The sequence below is a fragment of the Macaca fascicularis genome, chromosome 9, assembly GCF_037993035.2.
Source record: "Macaca fascicularis isolate 582-1 chromosome 9, T2T-MFA8v1.1".
In the NCBI taxonomy this organism is placed as follows: Eukaryota; Metazoa; Chordata; class Mammalia; order Primates; family Cercopithecidae; genus Macaca; species Macaca fascicularis.
In genome coordinates, this window is record NC_088383.1 from 66,767,644 (window position 1) to 66,786,755 (window position 19,112).

Below are 19,112 nucleotides of genomic sequence, written 5' to 3' on the forward strand. Positions count from 1 at the left end.
CTGAACACAGAGAAGAAAATGCTTAAATATGTATAAACTAGAGAGTACAGAACCAAAGTCATATTTGGAAAAGTATCATGATAGACGCAAAATTACCTAGTAGAATCTGTACTTCTACTTAAAATTCAACTTACCCTTAATCTAATTACTTCAAAATCCTTTTATAATGGTGTTAAATATTCAATGACGGGATTAAGTAGAAAGGTATTTAACAAATGGGTGTGCCCAGGTTCAGAGGCTCATGCCTGTAATCTCAGCACTTTGGGTGGCCAGGTAGGCGGATCACCTGAGGTCAGGAGTTGGAGAGATGGGTGGGCCATCCTGAGTTTTGTTGTATCTTGTGTCCCTGGCAGTTTTTCAGTGAAGCCACTAGACTCTGGAATCCAGGCCACCCTTCCCAGTATGGATTTGGCCAAAAGTTCAAATGGTAAGTTCCTATCAGCCTGCTCACTGTTCTCTGTGTTGATTCCAAAGGCCTTGTTTGTTTTCCAGAGTTTATGAAAGTTTAAATCATGGCTCAGCACAGTGGCTCACGCCTGTAATCCCATCACTTTGGGAGGCCGAGGTGGGAGGATCACCTGAGGTCAGGAGTTCGAGACCAGCTTGGCCAACATGGTGAAACCTCGTCTCCACTAAAAATACAAAAATTAGCTGGGCGTGATGACAGGCACCTGTAATCCCAGTTACTTGGTAGGTTGAGGCAGGAGAGTTGCTTGAACCCAGGAGGTGGAGGTTGCAGTGAGTCGAGATGGCGCCATTGCACTCCAGCCTGGTGATAGAGCGAGACTCTGTCTCAAAAAAAAAAAAGTTGAAATCAAAACCATGATTAGAAGGATATGCCTTTTAGTTTTTTACATGATATTTGCTTGTTTTATTAATTTTATGTATTTTTCTAATTCTGTTGCTTCCTATTTTCTTGCATGTACTGTTGTGGAATTTCTGTAAGCTTTTGCTCTGTATACTTAGATCATTGCCTATCATATTTCCTAAAATACGAATTTACACCTATATGTATCCTTACTAGCATGACTTAAGATATGTTGCTAAAGTAAAAACATAGTCATCATTGGATATATTGGTTTTCCATCTGAAATAAACATAATGTGCTCATGCCAGTAATTTTAATCTATAAGCACATTCTTCATATTCTTGTATTCCTTTTCGTCTTTGCTAGGCTCACTAGAAAGAGAGGCCCGGCGAAAGAGGATTGTTTTGAACCAGCATCAAAAAGATACCCTCCAGGCGTGGTTTGAAAAGAATCCCTATCCTGGTATAGCTGCCAGGGATCAACTGGCCAAAGAAATTGGCATTCCAGAGCCTAGAATTCAGGTAGGCATTTGGTTTCTATTTATTTTCTTTCAAATTTAGGTAAAGAGAAAAGCTAGGCTAAGCACTTTCAGGCAATTCTCTTAGTTCTCGTATTTTGCCAAGAAGTTTACTCCTGTTATGTAATGAAAAAAATAAAACAAAAGCAATAACTCTGTGTATCTTTTTTTTTTGTGTGTGTGACAGGATGTCACTCTGTCACTCAGACTGGAGTGTAATGACTCAGTCACAGCTCACTGCAGCCTCAACTTCCTGGGCTCAATCAATCCTTCCATCTCACCCTTCCAAGTAGCTGGGACTACAGGCACATGCCACCATGACTGGCTAATTTTTTCTTTTTTTTCTTTTTTTTTTTTTTTTTTGAGACTGAGTCTCACTCTGTTGTCCAGGCTGGAATGCAATGCCACAATCTCGGCTCACTGCAGCCTCCACCTCCTGGGTTCAAACGATTCTGCTGCCTCAGCCTCCCGAGTAGTTGGGACTACAGGCGTGTGCCACCACACCTGGCTAATTTTGGTATTTTTAGTAGAGACAGGGCTTCGCCATGTTGGCCAGGCTGTTCTGGAACTCCTGACCTCAGGTAATCTGCCTGCCTCAGCCTCCCAAAGTGTTGGGATTACAGGCATGAGCCACTGCACCCCATCCCAGCTAATTTAAAAAAGTTTTTGTATAGATATGGTCTTGCCATCTTGCCCAGGCTGGTCTGAAACTCCTGGGCTCAAGCAATCTTCCCACCTGTTTCCCAAAGTGCTGAGATTATAGGTGTGAGCCACCACAACTGGCCCTAATTTTTTTAAGCTAATGTCCCTAATTTGATTCATACACAAGAAATTCTATATTGAATTATTTTAAATAAAATTATTGATGCAATAATTAAACTAAGATAATTTTTCAACTTATTAAAGAGATAAAGTATATAATTGTCCCAAGTGAGATGGTATTTAAACCAATGAAGACAAGTGAATATGTCTTTTTAGGGGTAAAAATTGAGTTCGGGTTTTAGCATCTAATATATAATCTCTGATTAATTGGTTATAATGACCTCAATTTTTGAAAATGCTCAAGAGAATAAAATTTTCTTATGTTTTTAATTGCCTGATGGGTTCTTCCTGCCTGCTGTGCAGATGAAACCAAGTCACTGAGACCAGGGCATTGCAATAAATAAGTTAATTGACATGAGGTTGGCCACACCACGTGCAGATGTAGTTATTACTTAAATCAACCTCCCTGAAAATTCAGAGGCTAGGATTTTTCAAGGATAGTTTGGCAGGTAAGGGAATGGATGTACCTGATTAGTTGGGAATGTAATCATAGGGGTGTGGAATATGGTCCTCCTGTGCGGAGTCTGCATCTGGGTGGGCCCACAGGGTGGTCAGCGGCCTTGGTGGAGCTATCAGTTGTCAGAAGGTCAAAAACCTGTAAAGACATCTCAAAAGGCCAATCTTTTCTACAATAGTGATGTTATCTGGAGGAGTAATTGGGGAAGTTGTGACCTGTGGAATAATGGCTGGTAATCCTTTAGGTCTACAAGTCAGTAGAATTCAGGCTCCTCTTATCCTCCTATCCTAGTGGTCTTTCATTAGCTTTACAAAGGCGGTTTTGGGGAAGGGCTATTATCATTTAAACTATAAACTAAATGTCTCCCAAAGTTAGCTTCGCCCAAGCCCAGGAATGCCTAGGGATGGTTTGGAGGCTAAAGGCAAACTGGGCTGGGTGTGGTGGCATGCATCTGTAGTCTCAGATACTTGGGAGGTTGAGGCAGGAGAATAGCCTGAGCCCGGGAGGTGGAGATTGCAGTGAACCAATATTGCACCATTGCACTCTACACTGGGCCAAAAAGCAAGATCCTGTCTCAAAAGTAGACAAATTAATTAATAAAAGCAAGGTGGGTGCTGGTTAGGTCAGATTTCTTTCTGGTTAGGTCATAATTTTCTCACTGTTACAATTTTTGCAAAGGCAGTTTCATGTTTAGATGATCTATTCTGGGTATGGGAGATAGAGCTTACTCAAATTCCGGTAATAAAATTGCTGCATGTGAGAACAACTGGTGATTGGCTGCCTGAGAGGCATTGAGCTCCTTGGAACCTATGGTGAGAAGGAAAGGCCAGGAAACAACGTAAGGTGCTGTTAGCTCTCATACGGTATTTACAAAGGTATTCATTAGTTTAGATTCCAGCTGTGTGTAAGACTTTTTATCTAAAAATATTTTGATTAATTAATTTAGAGAACAGATATAGGCTTTGAGCACAATGCTTGGGAATTAAGAGCAGATCAATAGTGCCTACGAAAATAGTCAAACTATAAAAATTTTGTGTTTTTTTGTTTTTTTAACTTTTTGGGTTTTTTTGTTCTTTTTTCTTTTTCTCTTTCTCTTTTCTTTTTGTTTTTTCTTTTTTTTGAGAAGGAGTTTTTGCTCTGTTGCTCAGGCTGGAGTGCAGTGGTGCGATCTTGGCTCACTGCAACCTCTGCCTCCTGGATTCAAGTAATTCTCCTGCCTCAGCCTCCCGAGTAGCTGGAATTATAGGTGCCCACCACCAGGTCCGGCTAAGTTTTGTATTTTTAGTGCAGACGGGGTTTCACCATGTTGGCCAGGCTGGTCTCGAATTCTTGACCTCAGGTAATCCAGCCGCCTTGGTCCTCCCAAAGTGCTAGGATTACATGCGTGAGCGACTGCACCCGGCCTTTTTTAACTTTCAGTTTTTTTAACTTCTGCATAACATCTGTAAGATATTTAAAGAAATGCACTGAGCCAGATATGAGTGATCCTGGCCCATGATGCAGCCCTCAGGAGGTCCTAAGAACATGTGCCCCAGGTAGTCGGGATGCAGCTTGGTTTTATACATTCTAGGGAGACATGAGACTTCAATTATACACTTTTAAGAAATACAGGCCGGGCCGGGTGCGGTGGCTCACGCCTGTAATCCTAGCACTTTGGGAGGCCGAGGTGGGCAGATTGCCTGAGCTCAGGAGTTCGAGACCAGCCTCGACAGAGTGAGACTTCGTCTCAAAAAAAAAGGAAAAGAAATATAGGCTGGTCACACTGAGTCACACCTGTAACCTCAGGCCTTTAGGAGTCCAAGATGGGTGGATCACCTGAGTTCAGGAGTTCAGACTGGCCTGGGCAACATGGTGGAACCCCATGTGCAGTGTCATGATCCTGTAGTCCCAGCTACTAAGGAGGCTGAGGTAGGAGAACTGCTTGAGCCTGGGAGGCAGAGGTTGCAGTAAGCCGAGATCATGCCATTGCACTCCAACCTGGACAATAGAGCAAGATCTTGTCTCAAAAAAAAACCCCACAAAAACCCACAACATTGATCTGTCTGGAAAGGCCGGACAACTCGAAGAGGGTGGGCTGCTTCCAGTTCACAGGTAGGTTTAAAAATTTTATGGTTGACGGTTGGTTGAGTTTATCTAAATACCTGAGATCAATAGAAAGGAAATGTTCTGGACCAGGCGCGGTGGCTCACGCCTGTAATCCCAGCATTTCAGGAGGATCAAGGCAGCTGGATTACCTGAGGTCAAGAGTTCAAGACCAGCCTGGCCAACATGGTGAAACCCTGTCTCTACTAAAACTACAAAAATTAGCCAGGCCTGGTGGCAGGCGCCTGTAATCCCAGCTACTCGGGAGGCTGAGGCAGGAGAATTGCTTAAATCCAGGAGGTGGAGGTTACAGTGAGCTGAGATGGTGCCATAGCACTCTAGCCTGGGTGACCAGAGTGAAACTCCATTTCAAAAAAAAAAAGAAAGAAAGAAAGGAAAAGTGTGGGCGGCAATAAGATGTCGTTGAGGAGATGATTGTTTTGTTATGCAGATGAAGCCTCGGGGTAGCAGGCTTCAGAGAGGATAGATTGTAAATGCTTTTTATTGACTTAAGGTCTGTGTTGATGTTAATGCAGGGGAGGTATAATGAGGCCCATTGGACCTGGCTTGCTATCTTGGCCTGAACCAGTCTCTCGGGTTAAATTTTAAGAGTGCCCTGACAGAGAAGGGGCTTGGGGGGCCTTAGGATTTTGTATCTGGTTTACAATAGATACTGGTCATCATTAAGTTACAGATCTTATAATGGAATGACATTAGGCCGATTGACTTACAGTGTTACCAGAAAGAGGTCCCCATCCAGACCCCAAGAGAGGCTTCTTAGATCTCCAAAAGACAGAATTGGAGGCGAATTCATAAAGTGAAAGCAAGTTTATTAAGAAAGTAAAGGAATAAAGAATGGCTACTCCATAGGCAGAGCAGCAAAATGGGCTGCTCGACTAATTATAGTTATTTCTTCATTATATGCTAAACTAGGGGTGCATTATTCATGAGTTTTCTGGGAAAGGGGTGGAGATTTTCCAGAACCGAGGATCTCTCCCCTTTTTTGACATATAGGGTAACTTCCTGACATTGCCATGGGATTTGTAAACTGTCATGGTGCTGGTGGGAGTGTCTTTTGGGATGCTAATGTATTTTAATTAGACCTGGGGCAGTGGCTCAGGCCTGTAATCTCAGCACTTTGGGAGGCTGAGGCAGGCAGATTGCTTGAGCTCGGGAGTTGGAGACCAGCCTGGGCAACATGACGAAGCCCCGTTTCTACTAAAAATACAAAAAAATTAGCCGAGTGTTGTGGTGCCCACCTGTAATCCCAGCTACTCGGGAGGCTGAGGCATGAGAATTGCTTGAACCCAGGAGGCGGAGGTTGCAGTGAACCTAGAGGGCACCATTGCACTCCAGCCTAGGCGAGAGAGTGGGACTTCGTCTAAAAAAACCCGATAATAATAATAAAATAAAATAAAGATAAAAAATAAAATAATACATTTTAATTAGCATGTAATGAGCAGTGAGGATGACCAGAGATCACTTTAGTGACCATCTTGGTTTTGGTTGGCTTCTTTACTGCAAGCTGTTCTATCAGCAAGGTATTTGTGACCCGCATCTTGTGCAGAATTCCATCTCTCATCCTGTGACTAAGAATGCCTGACTACCTGGGAATGCAGCCCCATAGGTCTCAGCCTCATTTTAACCAGCCCCTATTCCAGATGGAGTCACACTGGTTCAAACACCTCAGACAACAGGAGAAACGATATACAGATTGATTTAACGTGTGAACAGGACCCTTCAGAATGAAGACCCAACTTCCCAAAGAGTTACAGAAACTTATATACCATCCTGAGGACACTAAAGAATATAGACTTGGAGCATGGCCCGAAACAAGTAAATCAGGTTTGGTGGCAAGACAGGTTAAGAGAGAGAAAGGAGGCCGGGCGCAGTGGCTCAAGCCTGTAATCCCAGCACTTTGGGAGGCCAAGGTGGGCGGATCACAAGGTCAGGAGATCGAGACCATCCTGGCTAACACGGTGAAACCCCGTCTCTACTAAAAATACAAGAAAATTAGCCGGGTGTGGTGGCGGGCGCCTGTAGTTCCAGCTACTTAGCAGGCTGAGGCAGGAGAATGGTGTGAACCCGGGGGGCGGAGCTTGCAGTGAGCCGAGATCGCGCCACTACACTCCAGCCTGGGGCACAGAGCAAGACTCCATCTCAAAAAAAAAAAAAGAGAGAAAGGAAGAAGCTGGGCTAGCAAAGTTGGCCTTGTTATATGGATGATGCCTCCCTCAAAGAGAATAAACGGTAAACGGTTGTTTTTTTGTTTTGTTTTGAGACAAGACCACCATCTGTCGCCCAGGCTGGAGTGCAGTGATGTGATCCTTGCTTACTGCAGCCTTGACCTCCCAGATTCAATCAATGTGCCCACCTCAGCCTCCTGAGTAGCTGGGACTACAGACGCATGCCACCACACCTGGCCAACTTTTCTATTTTTTTTTTAATTTGTAGAGATGACGTTTTGCCATATTACCCAGACTGGCCTCAAACTCCTGAGCTCAAGTGATCAGCCTGCCTTGGCCTCCCAAAGTGCTAGCATTATAGGCATGAGCCACCGCACCCAGCGATAAATGTTTCTTTTCAGACTTTTAAAGGTGTCAGACCCGGTTAGGCACAGTGGCCCACGCCTGTAGCACTTTGGGAGGCAGAGGCAGCCGGATTACCTGAGGTCAGGTGTTCGAGACCAGCCTGACCAACATGGAGAAACCCCGTCTCTACTAAAAATACAAAATTAGCCGGGCATGGTGGCCCATGCCTGTAATCCCAGCTACTCGGGAGGCTGAGGCAGGAGAATCGCTTGAACCCGGGAGGCGGAGGTTGCAGTGAGCTGAGATCAAGCCATTGCACTCCAGCCTGGGCAACAAGAGTGAAACTCTGTCTCAAAAAAATAAAATAAAATAAAATAAAATAAAAAATAAAGGTGTCAGACTCATTCTCCTAGATCTGGGAAAGGCATAGAAAGGGAAGGGGGAATAATTGCATTAATGGACACTCTTTACAGATGAAAATTTTCACCACAGCTTTTCAAGACCTCTTCTGCCTGCTGGCCAAATGGCAGCCATTTAAAAATATGTCAAATAAATATATTTTGGGGTAAAATGGCGACAGAAAACAGTTGGACTAACATACCTTCATACTTATATCTTATTTCATTCCAGGGCCAGATATATATGTGGATATATATGTGGAAATATCTATATGGAATTAATCTTTGAAATATACGTATATATACATATATTATGAAATATTATTTCTTATGAAGAGATGACGGGGCCAACAAAAGACATTGAATACCTATTTGACAAAGGAGAGAGAGAGAAAACAGTGTCTTTTTTTTCTTTTTTTGAGACAGGATCTGCCTATAGGGTTCAAATGATTCTTGTGCCTCAGCCTCCCTAGTAGCTGGGATTACAGGTGCCCACCACCACACCTGGCTAATTTTTATATTTTTAGTAGAGACAGGATTTTCACCATGTTGGCCAGGCTGGTCTCAAACTCCTGACCTCAGGTGATCCACCTGTCTTGGTCTCCCAAAGTGCTGAGATTACAGGTGTGAGCCACCGTGCCCGGCTGAAAACAGCGTCTTAAATCAAGAAAATTTACTTCACTGGAGAGACCATTAGAGGACCTGCTAATTTGAGCTCAAACTGATGCTGTCCTGAATTTCATGCTAATAATTTAAGGCAATAGCATCATTGTTAGAATAATACATTGCTTTTTGCTCATGAATATTACCCCAAGGGCAGATGCCAAATCAGTTTTGTTCGACTGGATTGTTGTTTGGAGTGATCTGAGTTACGTCTTCTCTCCCCACATCTTCTTGGGCCACTTAGGTTTGGTTTCAGAACCACAGATCGAGACAGAGACGACTGGGGTTAAAATGCTGCTTTGAGGAATATCAAACCCAGGGACAGACCAATCCTCAGTTTGGGACTCAAGGTAAGAACCCACCAGTCCAAATAAAATTCCTCAGGGGATCTCCTTGAGTGTATAAACAACTATGCATGTTGTGCCCACATTTTCTGCAAAGAATGCTTAGACTAGGGACCAAATAATAGTCCTGGGCATCCTAGTGTCAGAGATATAGACATCATCTCACTATTTGGAGTGGGGGTATTACTGGTTGCCTGGGAGAGGTCCTCAAATGCAGGTGGGACCTTGACCCCAGTTGGTGTCCAGGCTCTTGACACCATTGCATGAAGGAATTCAAGGATGAGTCAGAAAATAGTAAATGTAGGGAGATTCACTGCAAAGTGAAAGGTATTGTAACTGCCCAGTGGATTCACCTTGCCCACTGGCTAGACAGCCAATTTATCCAGACAGGGGAATTGCAATAGAGAAAGAGTTATTCTCACAGAGCCAGCTGTGTGGGAGACCAGAGTTTTATTATTATTCAAATCAGTCTGCCTCAATCTTCAGGGATCAGAGTTTTTAAGAATAATTTGGTGGGTTGGGGGACTGAATCGGGAATGCTGATTAGTCAGGTCAGTGATGAAATCAGGGAATTGAAGGTGTCCTTTTCTGCTGAGTCAGTTCCTGGGTGGGGGCCACAAGATCAGATAAGTCAGTTTATTGATCTGGGTGGTGCCTACTGATTCATCAAGTGCAGGGTCAGCAAAGTATCTCAAACACTGATCTTAGGTTTCACAATAGTGATGCTATTCCCAGGAGGAATTTGGGGAGGGTCAGAGCCTTGTAGCTTCTAGCTGCTTACCTCCTAAATCATAATTTCTAATCTTGTGGCTAATTTGGCAAGAAGGTTTGTTTTGGGAAAGCAGTCTTATCATCTTTGTTTTAAACTATAAACTAAGCTCCTCCCAAAGTTAGTTTGGCCTACACCCAGGAATGAACAAGGGCAGCTTGGATGTTAGAAGCAAGATAGAGTTGGTTAGGGCAGGTCTCTTTCACTTTGTCAGTTATAATTCTCCAATGGCAGTTTTGTGACTGGAAGGAAGGTCTTGAGTGTTAGATTAAACAAAACGCACGAACAAAGCAACCAGAGAATAAAACAGCAAAAGCAGAGATTTATTGTAACCAGAGTACACTCTACAGGGTGGGAGTGGGCCCCACTGGTAAGAGCCGCAGTTGCGAAGTTTTCTGGGGTTTAAGTACCCTTTAGAAGTTTCTTTTTTTTTTTTGTTGAGACGGAGTCTCGCTCTGTCACCCAGGCTGGAGTGCAGTGGCCGGATTTCAGCTCACTGCAAGCTCCGCCTCCCGGGTTTACACCATTCTCCTGCCTCAGCCTCCCAAGTAGCTGGACTACAGGCGCCTGCCACCTCGCCCGGCTAGTTTTTTTTTTTGTATTTTTTTTTAGTAGAGACGGGGTTTCACTGTGTTAGCCAGGATGGTCTCGATCTCCTGACCTCGTGATCTGCCCGTCTCGGCCTCCCAAAGTGCTGGGATTACAGGCTTGAGCCACCGCGCCCGGCCAGAAGTTTCGTATTGGTTATCCACTATGTGAATGAAGGATTTGGCCTGTGGCCAATTAGAGGCAGAAGTGAATTGACCAGAGACTGTCAGAGTTGGCACACTATGCAAACTAAGGAGCAGCCCTTGACCAGTCAGAGGATTGAGTGAATTGGCACCTTATGCAAATAAGAGTGACCCACAGCTAATCAGAGGCATTTCTGTTTGTGAGGTAGTGGAGTGGAGAGGTGGGGTATGTCGGGGAAGTGGCTTCTGGTGCCCTGTTACTTGGGCATGGAGGTGGGGTTTCCCCTCCAATCTAGTTCCGGGCAGTTGACACAAACTGGTCTTTGGTTTCCTGTCTCCAGACCCTATTCTCTTGCCTCAGTTTCAGTATACACTCAAGAAAGGGGAGTGTGGGTGTACTCAAGAGTTGTGTGCAAGGGGTTTAGGCTGCTACCTTTATGGGTTTCTTTAACCAAGGGGTGGAATATTCATGAAGATTCCTGGAAAAAGGTGGAGATTTCTTAGAACTATGGTGTCACCCCTTTTTACACTAAATATGGGTCTTTCCAGAACTATCATGATGCTGCTGGGTGTGTAATTTAGTATATTAATGAGCATATAAGGAGGTCCTAGGAGAAACCCAGCTCAAATCCAGCACCATGTTGGGTCCAGTCAGTCTCAGACAGTTTTGTCCATGTCTGTTTTTTTTTTTTAATTTATTTTTTGTATATTTTTTGTATTTTTTTGTACAGATGGTGTTTCCCCATGTTGTCCAGGCTGATCTTGAACTCCTGTGCTTACATGATCCACCCACCTTGGGCTCCCAAAGTGCTGGGATTACAGGCATGAGCCACTGTGCCCGGCCACAGATCTGGCTTATTTATTTATTTATTTATTTTTCTAAGACGGAGTCTCGTTCTGTCTCCCAGGCTGGAGTGCAGTGGCACCATCTTGGCTCACTGTAACCTCTGCCTCCTGGGTTCAAGCAATTCTGCCTCAGCCTCCTGAGTAGCTGGGATTACAGCCGCGTGCCACCACACCCAGCTAATTTTTGTATTTTTAGTAGAGATGGGGTTTCACCATATTGGTCAGGCAGGTCTTGAACGCCTGACCTCATAATCCACCCGCCTTGGCCTCCCAGAATGTTGGGATTACAGGTGTGAGCCATCGCGCCCGGCCCCTGGGTTTTATTTTATTTTTATTTTTTGAGCTAGGGTCACACTTTGTCATTCAGGCTGGAGTGTACTGGCGTGATTATGGCTCACTGCCTTCTTGAACTCCTGGGTTCAAGCAATTCTCCCACCTCAGCCTTCCCCCAAGTAGCTGGGACTACAGGCACATGCCACCACATCTGGTTAATTTTTTTTTGTAGAGACGAGGTTTTGTCATGTTGCTCCGGCTGATCTCGAACTTATGTGCATATTTTGCAGTGTTTCATGAGAGAAAATGGCCTTAATTGCCCCTTATTCTCCCTCCGCGTTGTAAATAAACATGTGTTTAATATAGGTTAAAGCTATATATAAAAACTCAGAACTTGAATCCTGTCAGCTTAAACTTGTGTAGGGAATTTTTAGTTTTTAAAATGTGAAGGTATTTGGATCTATGTTGAAAGTCGTATATTTTTATCTGTGCAATGCTGAGTGCAGGCCACCAGCTCCTAAACAGAGGTTCCCTATATACACATTTTACATGGTTGAATAAACACAACTGTCTCCACTAAAAAAAAAAAAAAAAAAAAAAAAAGGGATCCTCAGCCGAGTGTTGTGGCTATGCCTATAATCCCAGCACTTTGGGAGGCCAAGGCGGGCGGATCACCTGAGGTTGGGAGTTTGAGACCAGCCTGACCCACATGGAGAAACCCAACCTCTACTAAAAATACAATTAGCCAGGCATGGTGGCACATGCCTGTAATCCCAGCTACTCGGGAGGCTGAGGCAGGAGAATCGCTTGAATCTGGGAGGTGGAGGTTGTGGTGAGCTGCGATGGCGCCATCGCACTCTAGCCTGGGCAATAAGAGCGAAACTCTGTCTCAAAGAAAAAAAAAAAAAAAGGAAAAATATTTATCCTCCTGCCTCGGTCTCCCAAAATGTTGGGATTATAGGTGTGAGCCACCGTGCCTGGCCAATACCCACTTTTTCAGGGTCTTATCAGCCTATAGCCTCTACTCATGTGTAACTGCTGCCTGGAATTTTTTATTCTCCTGTGACCACCCTGTATTATTCTTGTCTCAGGGGAAAGATAGTTTCTTACCGAGAAGGGTTTTGGGCCAGGTGCTGTGGCTCACGCCTGTAATCCAGCACTCTGGGAGGCCGAGGCGGGCAGATCACCTGAGGTCAGGAGTTCGAGACCAGCCTGGCCAATATGCTGAAAACCCTGTCTCTACTAAAAATACAAAAATTAGCTGGGTGTGGTGGCGCACGCCTGTAATCCTAGCTACTTGGGAGGCTGAGGCAGGAGAGTTGCTTGAACCCAGGAGGCGGATTGCAGTGAGCCAAGATCTGCACCATTGCACTCCAGCCTGAGCAAAACTCCATTTCAAAACAAACAAACAAACAAACAAAACAAAAAAAAGAGAGAAGGGTTTGAACCTCCCATTTCTGCTGCTGCTAAGCAATGCCGTGTCCTGCTCTCCTGTCACCTCTGGGGTTCTATCCCAGGGACAGGACTGGCTGCTGAGTTCCACAGCGAGTGTACAGAGAAAGTAAAGGTTGTCAGAATGGTATTCAAAAATTTGATTTTCAGGTTTGAATATGAAAACTGGCCTAAAAATCCTATTTTGTGCCCATGTTCTATTTAGCGAAAGAAGCTGGACGAATTCGAACATCTATCACAAGATCTCAAGTTAGTATCCTAGTTCAAGCCTTTGAGAAGAATCAGTTCCCTGGAATTGCTACCAGGGAAGAACTGGCTAAACAAACTGGCCTTCCAGAATCCAGAATTCAGGTAAGTTTTATGTTTTTGGCACCAAATTTGACCCGTCTAGAATTGGTATTGCTTCCTGAGATGTTACTGGATATATTTGAGCTATTTGGGGTTATCTAGGGCAAAGGTATGGGATAGTAAACATGTGGGATTGCAAGTTAAAGTCTGGTGAAGGGATGTATTTTCTAATCACATTGCATACATCGAGAAACAATAGCAGGACAGAAGTGGGAAAATGTGAAAGTTGACATAGTTTGAGAACAGTCTATGTCAGGGTTGCTAACCTTGGTAATGTTGATTCAGCCTGAGTTATTAGGGCTTTGTCCTGTGTGTGGTGGGATATTCATCAGCATTCAGGGTCTACAGAATGCCAGTAGAGACTTTGACCTCACCCCACCCCCTATTGTAATAACCTAAAAAGTCTAGGAGTATTTCCAATGACCTGCCATCAGGGTAAGCATAATATTGCCCCAGTTAAGAATCCCTGTGGTTTGCAAATTATGGGGTGGTGGTGAAGTGTACATTAAATGTTCATAATTTCTGAAGCACATTTATAGGGTAATCTAGACAGAAACTTTCAAAAGCTTCATATGTATTTTTTTTTGTTTTTTGAGACAGAGTCTTGCTCTGTTGCCCAGGCTGGAGTACAATGGCGTGACCTCAGCTCACTGCAACCTCTGCCTCCCAGGTTCAAGCGATTCTCATGCCTCAGCCTCCCAAGTAGCTGGGACTACAGGCTTGCAAGACAATGCCTGGCTAATTTTTGTATTTTTAGTAGAGATGGGGTTTCACCATGTTGGCCAAGCTGGTCTCGAACTCCTGACCTCAGGTGATCGGCCTGCCTTGGTCTCCCAAAGTGTTAGGATTACAGGCGTGAGCCACCACACCTGGCCTGTATTTTTGAATATCTATGATCATACTTATACCTGTTCAGATGTGTTCTTATGTGCTCACTGGTGGAGAAGAGAGATCTTATGCCTTTTCAGCCAGAGTATTACTTCATCTACAACTCATGGCTGCATGTGTCATGACTTCCATCCTTGATCGAAGTGTTGGTGTATGTATCAACTGCACATACGGCCCAGATTTATTATTTTGACTTTAAACTTAGAAAGGGGCCAGACATGGTGGCCCACACCTGTAATCCCAGCACTTTGGGAGGCCGAGGCGAGTGGATCACCTGAAGTCAGGAGTTCGAGACCAGTCTGGCCAACATGGTGAAACCACGTCTTGACTAAAAATACAAAATTAGCCGTGGTGACACATGCCTGTAATCCCAGCTACTCAGGAGGCTGAGGCAGGAGAATCACTTGAACCCGAGAGATGGAGGTTCCAGTGAGCCGAGAGATTGCCCAATTGCACTCCAACCTGGGCGACAAGAGCAAAACTCTGTCTCAAAAATAAATAAATAAGTAAATAAGTTAAAAAATCAGTAAGGAACATCTCGACTAGAAGAGATGGATTTGGATTACAGGAATTATCTGTTTTGTTTGTTTGTCGAGACAGAGTCTCGCTCTGTTGCCCAGGCTGGAGTGCAGTGGTGGGATATCGGCTCACTGCAACCTCCGCCTCCCGGGTTCAAGTGATTCTCTGCCTTAGCCTCCAGAGTAGCTGGGACTATAGGCACCCACCACCACGCCTGGCTAATGATTTGCTTTTTTTTTTTTTTTTAGTAGAGACGGGGTTTCACTGTGTTAGCCAGGATGGTCTTGATCTCCTGACCTCGTGATCCACCCGCCTCGGCCTCCCAAAGTGCTGGGATTACAGGTGTGAGTCACCGTGCCCAGCAGATTACAGGAATTATCAAGAGGGAAAAAATTTTGAGAAATGAATGTTTGTGTAAATTCATGCAGATTTCTGTGGTCAGGGTGAAGAATTTACAAGTATATGTTCTACGAGAGTGGTCAGGGACCATTTTGTGGAAGACAACTTTTTCTTTTTCTTTTCTTTTTTTTTTTTGAGATGGAGTTTCGCTCTGTTGCCCAGACTGGAGTGCAGTGCAGTGGCACCATGTCGGCTCGCTGCAACCTCTGCCTCCTGGATTCAAGTGATTCTTGTGCCTCAGCCTCTCGAGTAGCTGGGACTACAGGTGTGCACCACCATGCCCACCTAATTTTTGTATTTTTAGTAGAGATGGGGTTTCACCATGTTGTCCAGGCTGGTCTTGAACTCCTGACCTGAGGTGATTTGCCCGCCTTAGCCTCCCAAAGTGCTAGGATTACAGGCGTGAGCCACCATGCCCAGCATGGAAGACAATTTTTCAATGGATGGGGTTGGGGGGAAATAGTTTCAGGATGAAACTGTTCCACCTCAGATCATCAGGCATTAGTTAGATTATCATAAGGGGCATACAACCTAGATCCTTCAGATGCACAGTTCACAGTAGGGTTCACACTCCTTTGAGAATCTAATGCTGCTGCTGATCTGACAGGAGGCAGAGTTCAGGTGGTAATACTTGCTCGCCTACTGCTCACTTCCTACTCTGCAGCCATGGACTGGTACGCGCTCACGGCCTGGGAGTTGGGAACCCCCATTCCACAACACAAAATGAGGGCAATATAAAATTACATCATTCTAGTAATATAAAGGGAAAAGAATTCATGGATAAAGTTTCACAATTTTGGGATTTCAGAAAATCAGTGTAGAATACATCCCAAAGCAGAAGTAAACTGGCTGGGTGGAGTGCCCCATGCCTGTAATCCCAGCACTTTGGGAGGCCAAGACCAGTGGATCACCTGAGGTCAGGAATTCGAGACCAGCCTGGTCATCATGGTGAACCCCTGTCTCTATTAAAAATACAAATATTTGCTGGGCGTGGTGGTAGGCACCTGTAATCCCAGTTACTTGGGTGGCTAAGGCAGGAGAATATCTTGAACGCGGGAGGCTTCGGGTTGCAGTGAGTTGAGATCACGCCACTGCACTCCAGCCTGGGTGACAGAGCAAGAGTCAGTCTCAAAAAAAAAAAAAAAAAAAAAAAAGAAAAAAAGAAAAAAAAAGAAGTAAACAGTGGCCCTTAATTGGGGCATATTTTAAAGAACAATTTACATATCTCAGATAATCCTGAGATTAGGCCTTATGTTGATAGTCTCCTTGCTTAACAGATTTTGAGAAGCAGCTGGAATCTTACATCTGCTGATGTCTAGGTATCCCTTTTTCTTTCTTTCTTTCTTTTTTTTTTAATTATACTTTAAGTTCTAGGGTACCTGTGCACAACGTGCAGGTTTGTTACATATGTGTACATGTGCCATGTTGGTGTGCTGCACCCATTAACTCATCATTTACATTAGGTATATCTCCTAATGCTATCCCTCCCCACAATAGGACCCGGTGTGTGATGCTTCCCTTCCTGTGCCCAAGTGATCTCATTGTTCAGTTCCCACCTATGAGTGAGAACATGCGGTATTTGGTTTTCTGTTCTTGTGATAGTTTGCTGAGAATAATGGTTTCCAGCTGCATCCATGTCCCTTTAAAGGACACAAACTCATCCTTTTTTATGGCTGCATAGTATTCCCTGGTGTTTATGTGCCACGGACATTTGGGTTGATTCCAAGTCTTTGCTATTGTGAATAGTGCCACAATAAACATACGTGTGCATGTGTCTTTATAGCAGCATGACTTATAATCCTTTGGGTATATACCCAGTAATGGGATGGCTGGGTCAAATGGTATTTCTAGTTCTAGATCCTTGAGGAATCGCCACACTGTTTTCCACAATGGTTGAACTAGTTTACAGTCCCACCAACAGTGTAGAAGTGTTCCTATTTCTCTACATCCTCTCCAGCACTGGTTGTTTCCTGATTTATTAATGATTGCCATTTTAACTGGTGTGAGATGGTATCTCATTGTGGTTTTGATTTGCATTTCTCTGATGGCGAGTGATGATGAGCATTTTTTCATGTGTCTGTTGGCTATATGAATGTCTTCTTTTGAGAATTGTCTGTTCATATCCTTTGCCCACTTTTTGATGGGGTTGCTTGTTTTTTTTCTTGTAAATTTGATTGAGTTCTTTATAAGTTCTAGATATTAGCCCTTTGTCAGATGAGTAGATTGCAAAACTTTTCTCCCATTCTGTAGGTTGCCTGTTCACTCTGATGGTAGTTTCTTTTGCTGTGCAGAAGCTCTTTAGTTTAATTAGATCCCATTTGTCGATTTTGGCTTTTGTTGCTGTTGCTTTTGGTGTTTTAGACATGAAGTCCTTGCCCATGCCTATGTCCTGAATGGTATTCCCTAGGTTTTCTTCTAGGGTTTTTATGGTTTTAGGTCTAACATTTAAGTCTCTAATCCATCTTGAATTAATTTTCATATAAGGAGTAAGGAAAGGATCCAGTTTCAGCTTTCTACTTATGGCTAGCCAATTTTCCCAGTACCATTTATTAAATAGTGAATCCTTTCCCCATTTCTTGTTTTTGTCAGGTTTGTCAAAGATCAGATGGCTGTAGATGTGTGGTATTATTTCTGAGGGCTCTGTTCTGTTCCATTTTTCTGTCTTAGATATGGTTTCAGAACCGAAGAGCTCGGCACCCTGACTGGAGCAGAGGTGGACCCGTGAATTCCCTGGCAGCAGGCCCAAGCCGGAGACCTCACATGACTGTGAAGCTGGAGCAAAGCCTCCTGTGTGCTGCCCCACGCAGCTCTGCTCCCGTTCCTCCTTCCAAGTTTTTCAGCAGCAAACAGTCCTTTGTACTGGCTTTTCTCCCATTCTACATGTCCTTGATTCCTTGGGATCCCTCTGGGGGCTGCATGAGCCAGGAACCAGGGGTTATGATGCTTCAGCCTACCCAGGCTGTGCAGGGAGAGAGCTCTCACTCTCCTTTGACACTTAGAAGTCCTGTGTCAGTAGTACCAGTTCTATGAGTGCGGCTGTCACATAGGCAGACTCCTTTCTGACCCCCATACCAAGGAAGATGCCAAGGTGACAAGGGGAATAAGCACACTGGCCTGGTAGTGCTGCCCTTTAAGAATCCAGCTCAGCCTCAGCCTGGTGACCCTAAATAGCAATGGCAGGGTCTGGGTCAGCAAGACACAGCTCTCTCTATGCAATGCTGGAATGAGTGTCTCCAGTCTCTTATTGTTGATGGGAACCTTGTAAAAGGACCTGCATATCCTGGACAAACTGAGACACCGATGGTAGCGCAGGCCCTACCCCTTGAAAAGCCATCACACTACTTGACTGACCATGCCAGCACTATGGATAAACTTGAAGCTTTTTAGATTAACTCCTGTCTGCCACAGATTCTCAGGAAAAGATATCATTTGTCTAAGCAGATGACAGTCCATGACCTGAATAACCTCTTAGTGAAGATTTTCAGATTCTGCTCCACATGCTGGGAAGCTCACCAAGGCTTCAGATTTAGGAGGAGGATTATTGTTTTTTTTTATGACCTCGATCCAGGCCTCCTTTCCTTGGATGCAAAATTAGTGTCATAGAAAGGAAAATGAATAGCAAGCACATTGTGGTATTAGTGAAAGAAGCGCCTGCCATTTGGAAGCCCAAAGGGGAGTGTTTACTTTTTTATTTTTAATTGTAAAAATAAAATATTAAATTTACGATCTTGACAATTACTAAGTGTACAGTTCGGTAATGTTAATTATATTCACATTGTTGTGCAATAGATAGCTGTAAGTGTTTTCTTTTCTTTTCTTTTTTTTAGACAGAGTCTCGCTCTGTCACCCAGGCTGGAGTGCAGTGGTACGATCTCGGCTAGCTGCAATCTCTGCCTCCCGGGTTCAAGCGATTCTCCTGCCTCCTCCCAAGTAGCTGGGACAACAGGCATGCACCACCACGCCTGGCTAATTTTTTGTATTTTTAGTAGAGACAGGGTTTTGCCATGTCAGCCAGGCTGGTCTCGAACTCCTGACCTCAGGTGATCTGTCCATCTCCGCCTCCCAAAGTGCTGGGATTACAGGTGTGAGCCACTGCGCCCGGCCAGTTTTAGCCTCATTTAATCATAGTTACTTCTTTAAAGGTCTTATCTGCAAATACAATCCTGTTGAGGTTGTGACTTCAACACGTGAATTTGGGAGGGACACAATTTGGTCTGTAACACTCTTATTTATAACTCCTGATTTCCCCTTTTCCTATCCCCTGC

The 19,112-nt window shown here is 44.2% G+C and overlaps 1 protein-coding gene across 2 annotated transcripts; it reads left to right on the forward strand.

The window, feature by feature from the left end:
* Nucleotides 1-239: 239 nt before the first annotated feature.
* Nucleotides 240-18,585, forward strand: LOC123575570 (double homeobox protein 1-like). Of its 2 annotated transcripts, none has more exons than XM_065520826.1 (5): nucleotides 240-427; nucleotides 1,175-1,329; nucleotides 8,523-8,628; nucleotides 12,899-13,044; nucleotides 14,986-15,219. In XM_065520826.1, exons 1-5 carry the CDS (start codon nucleotides 403-405, stop codon nucleotides 15,202-15,204), a joined length of 651 nt encoding a protein of 216 aa, XP_065376898.1. In that variant the 5' UTR covers nucleotides 240-402; the 3' UTR covers nucleotides 15,205-15,219. The 2 variants fall into 2 exon arrangements, with proteins under 2 accessions (XP_065376898.1, XP_045255930.2); XM_045399995.2 differs by lacking the exon at nucleotides 14,986-15,219 and adding an exon at nucleotides 17,515-18,585 and having other exon boundaries at nucleotides 247-427.
* Nucleotides 18,586-19,112: the final 527 nt, after the last annotated feature.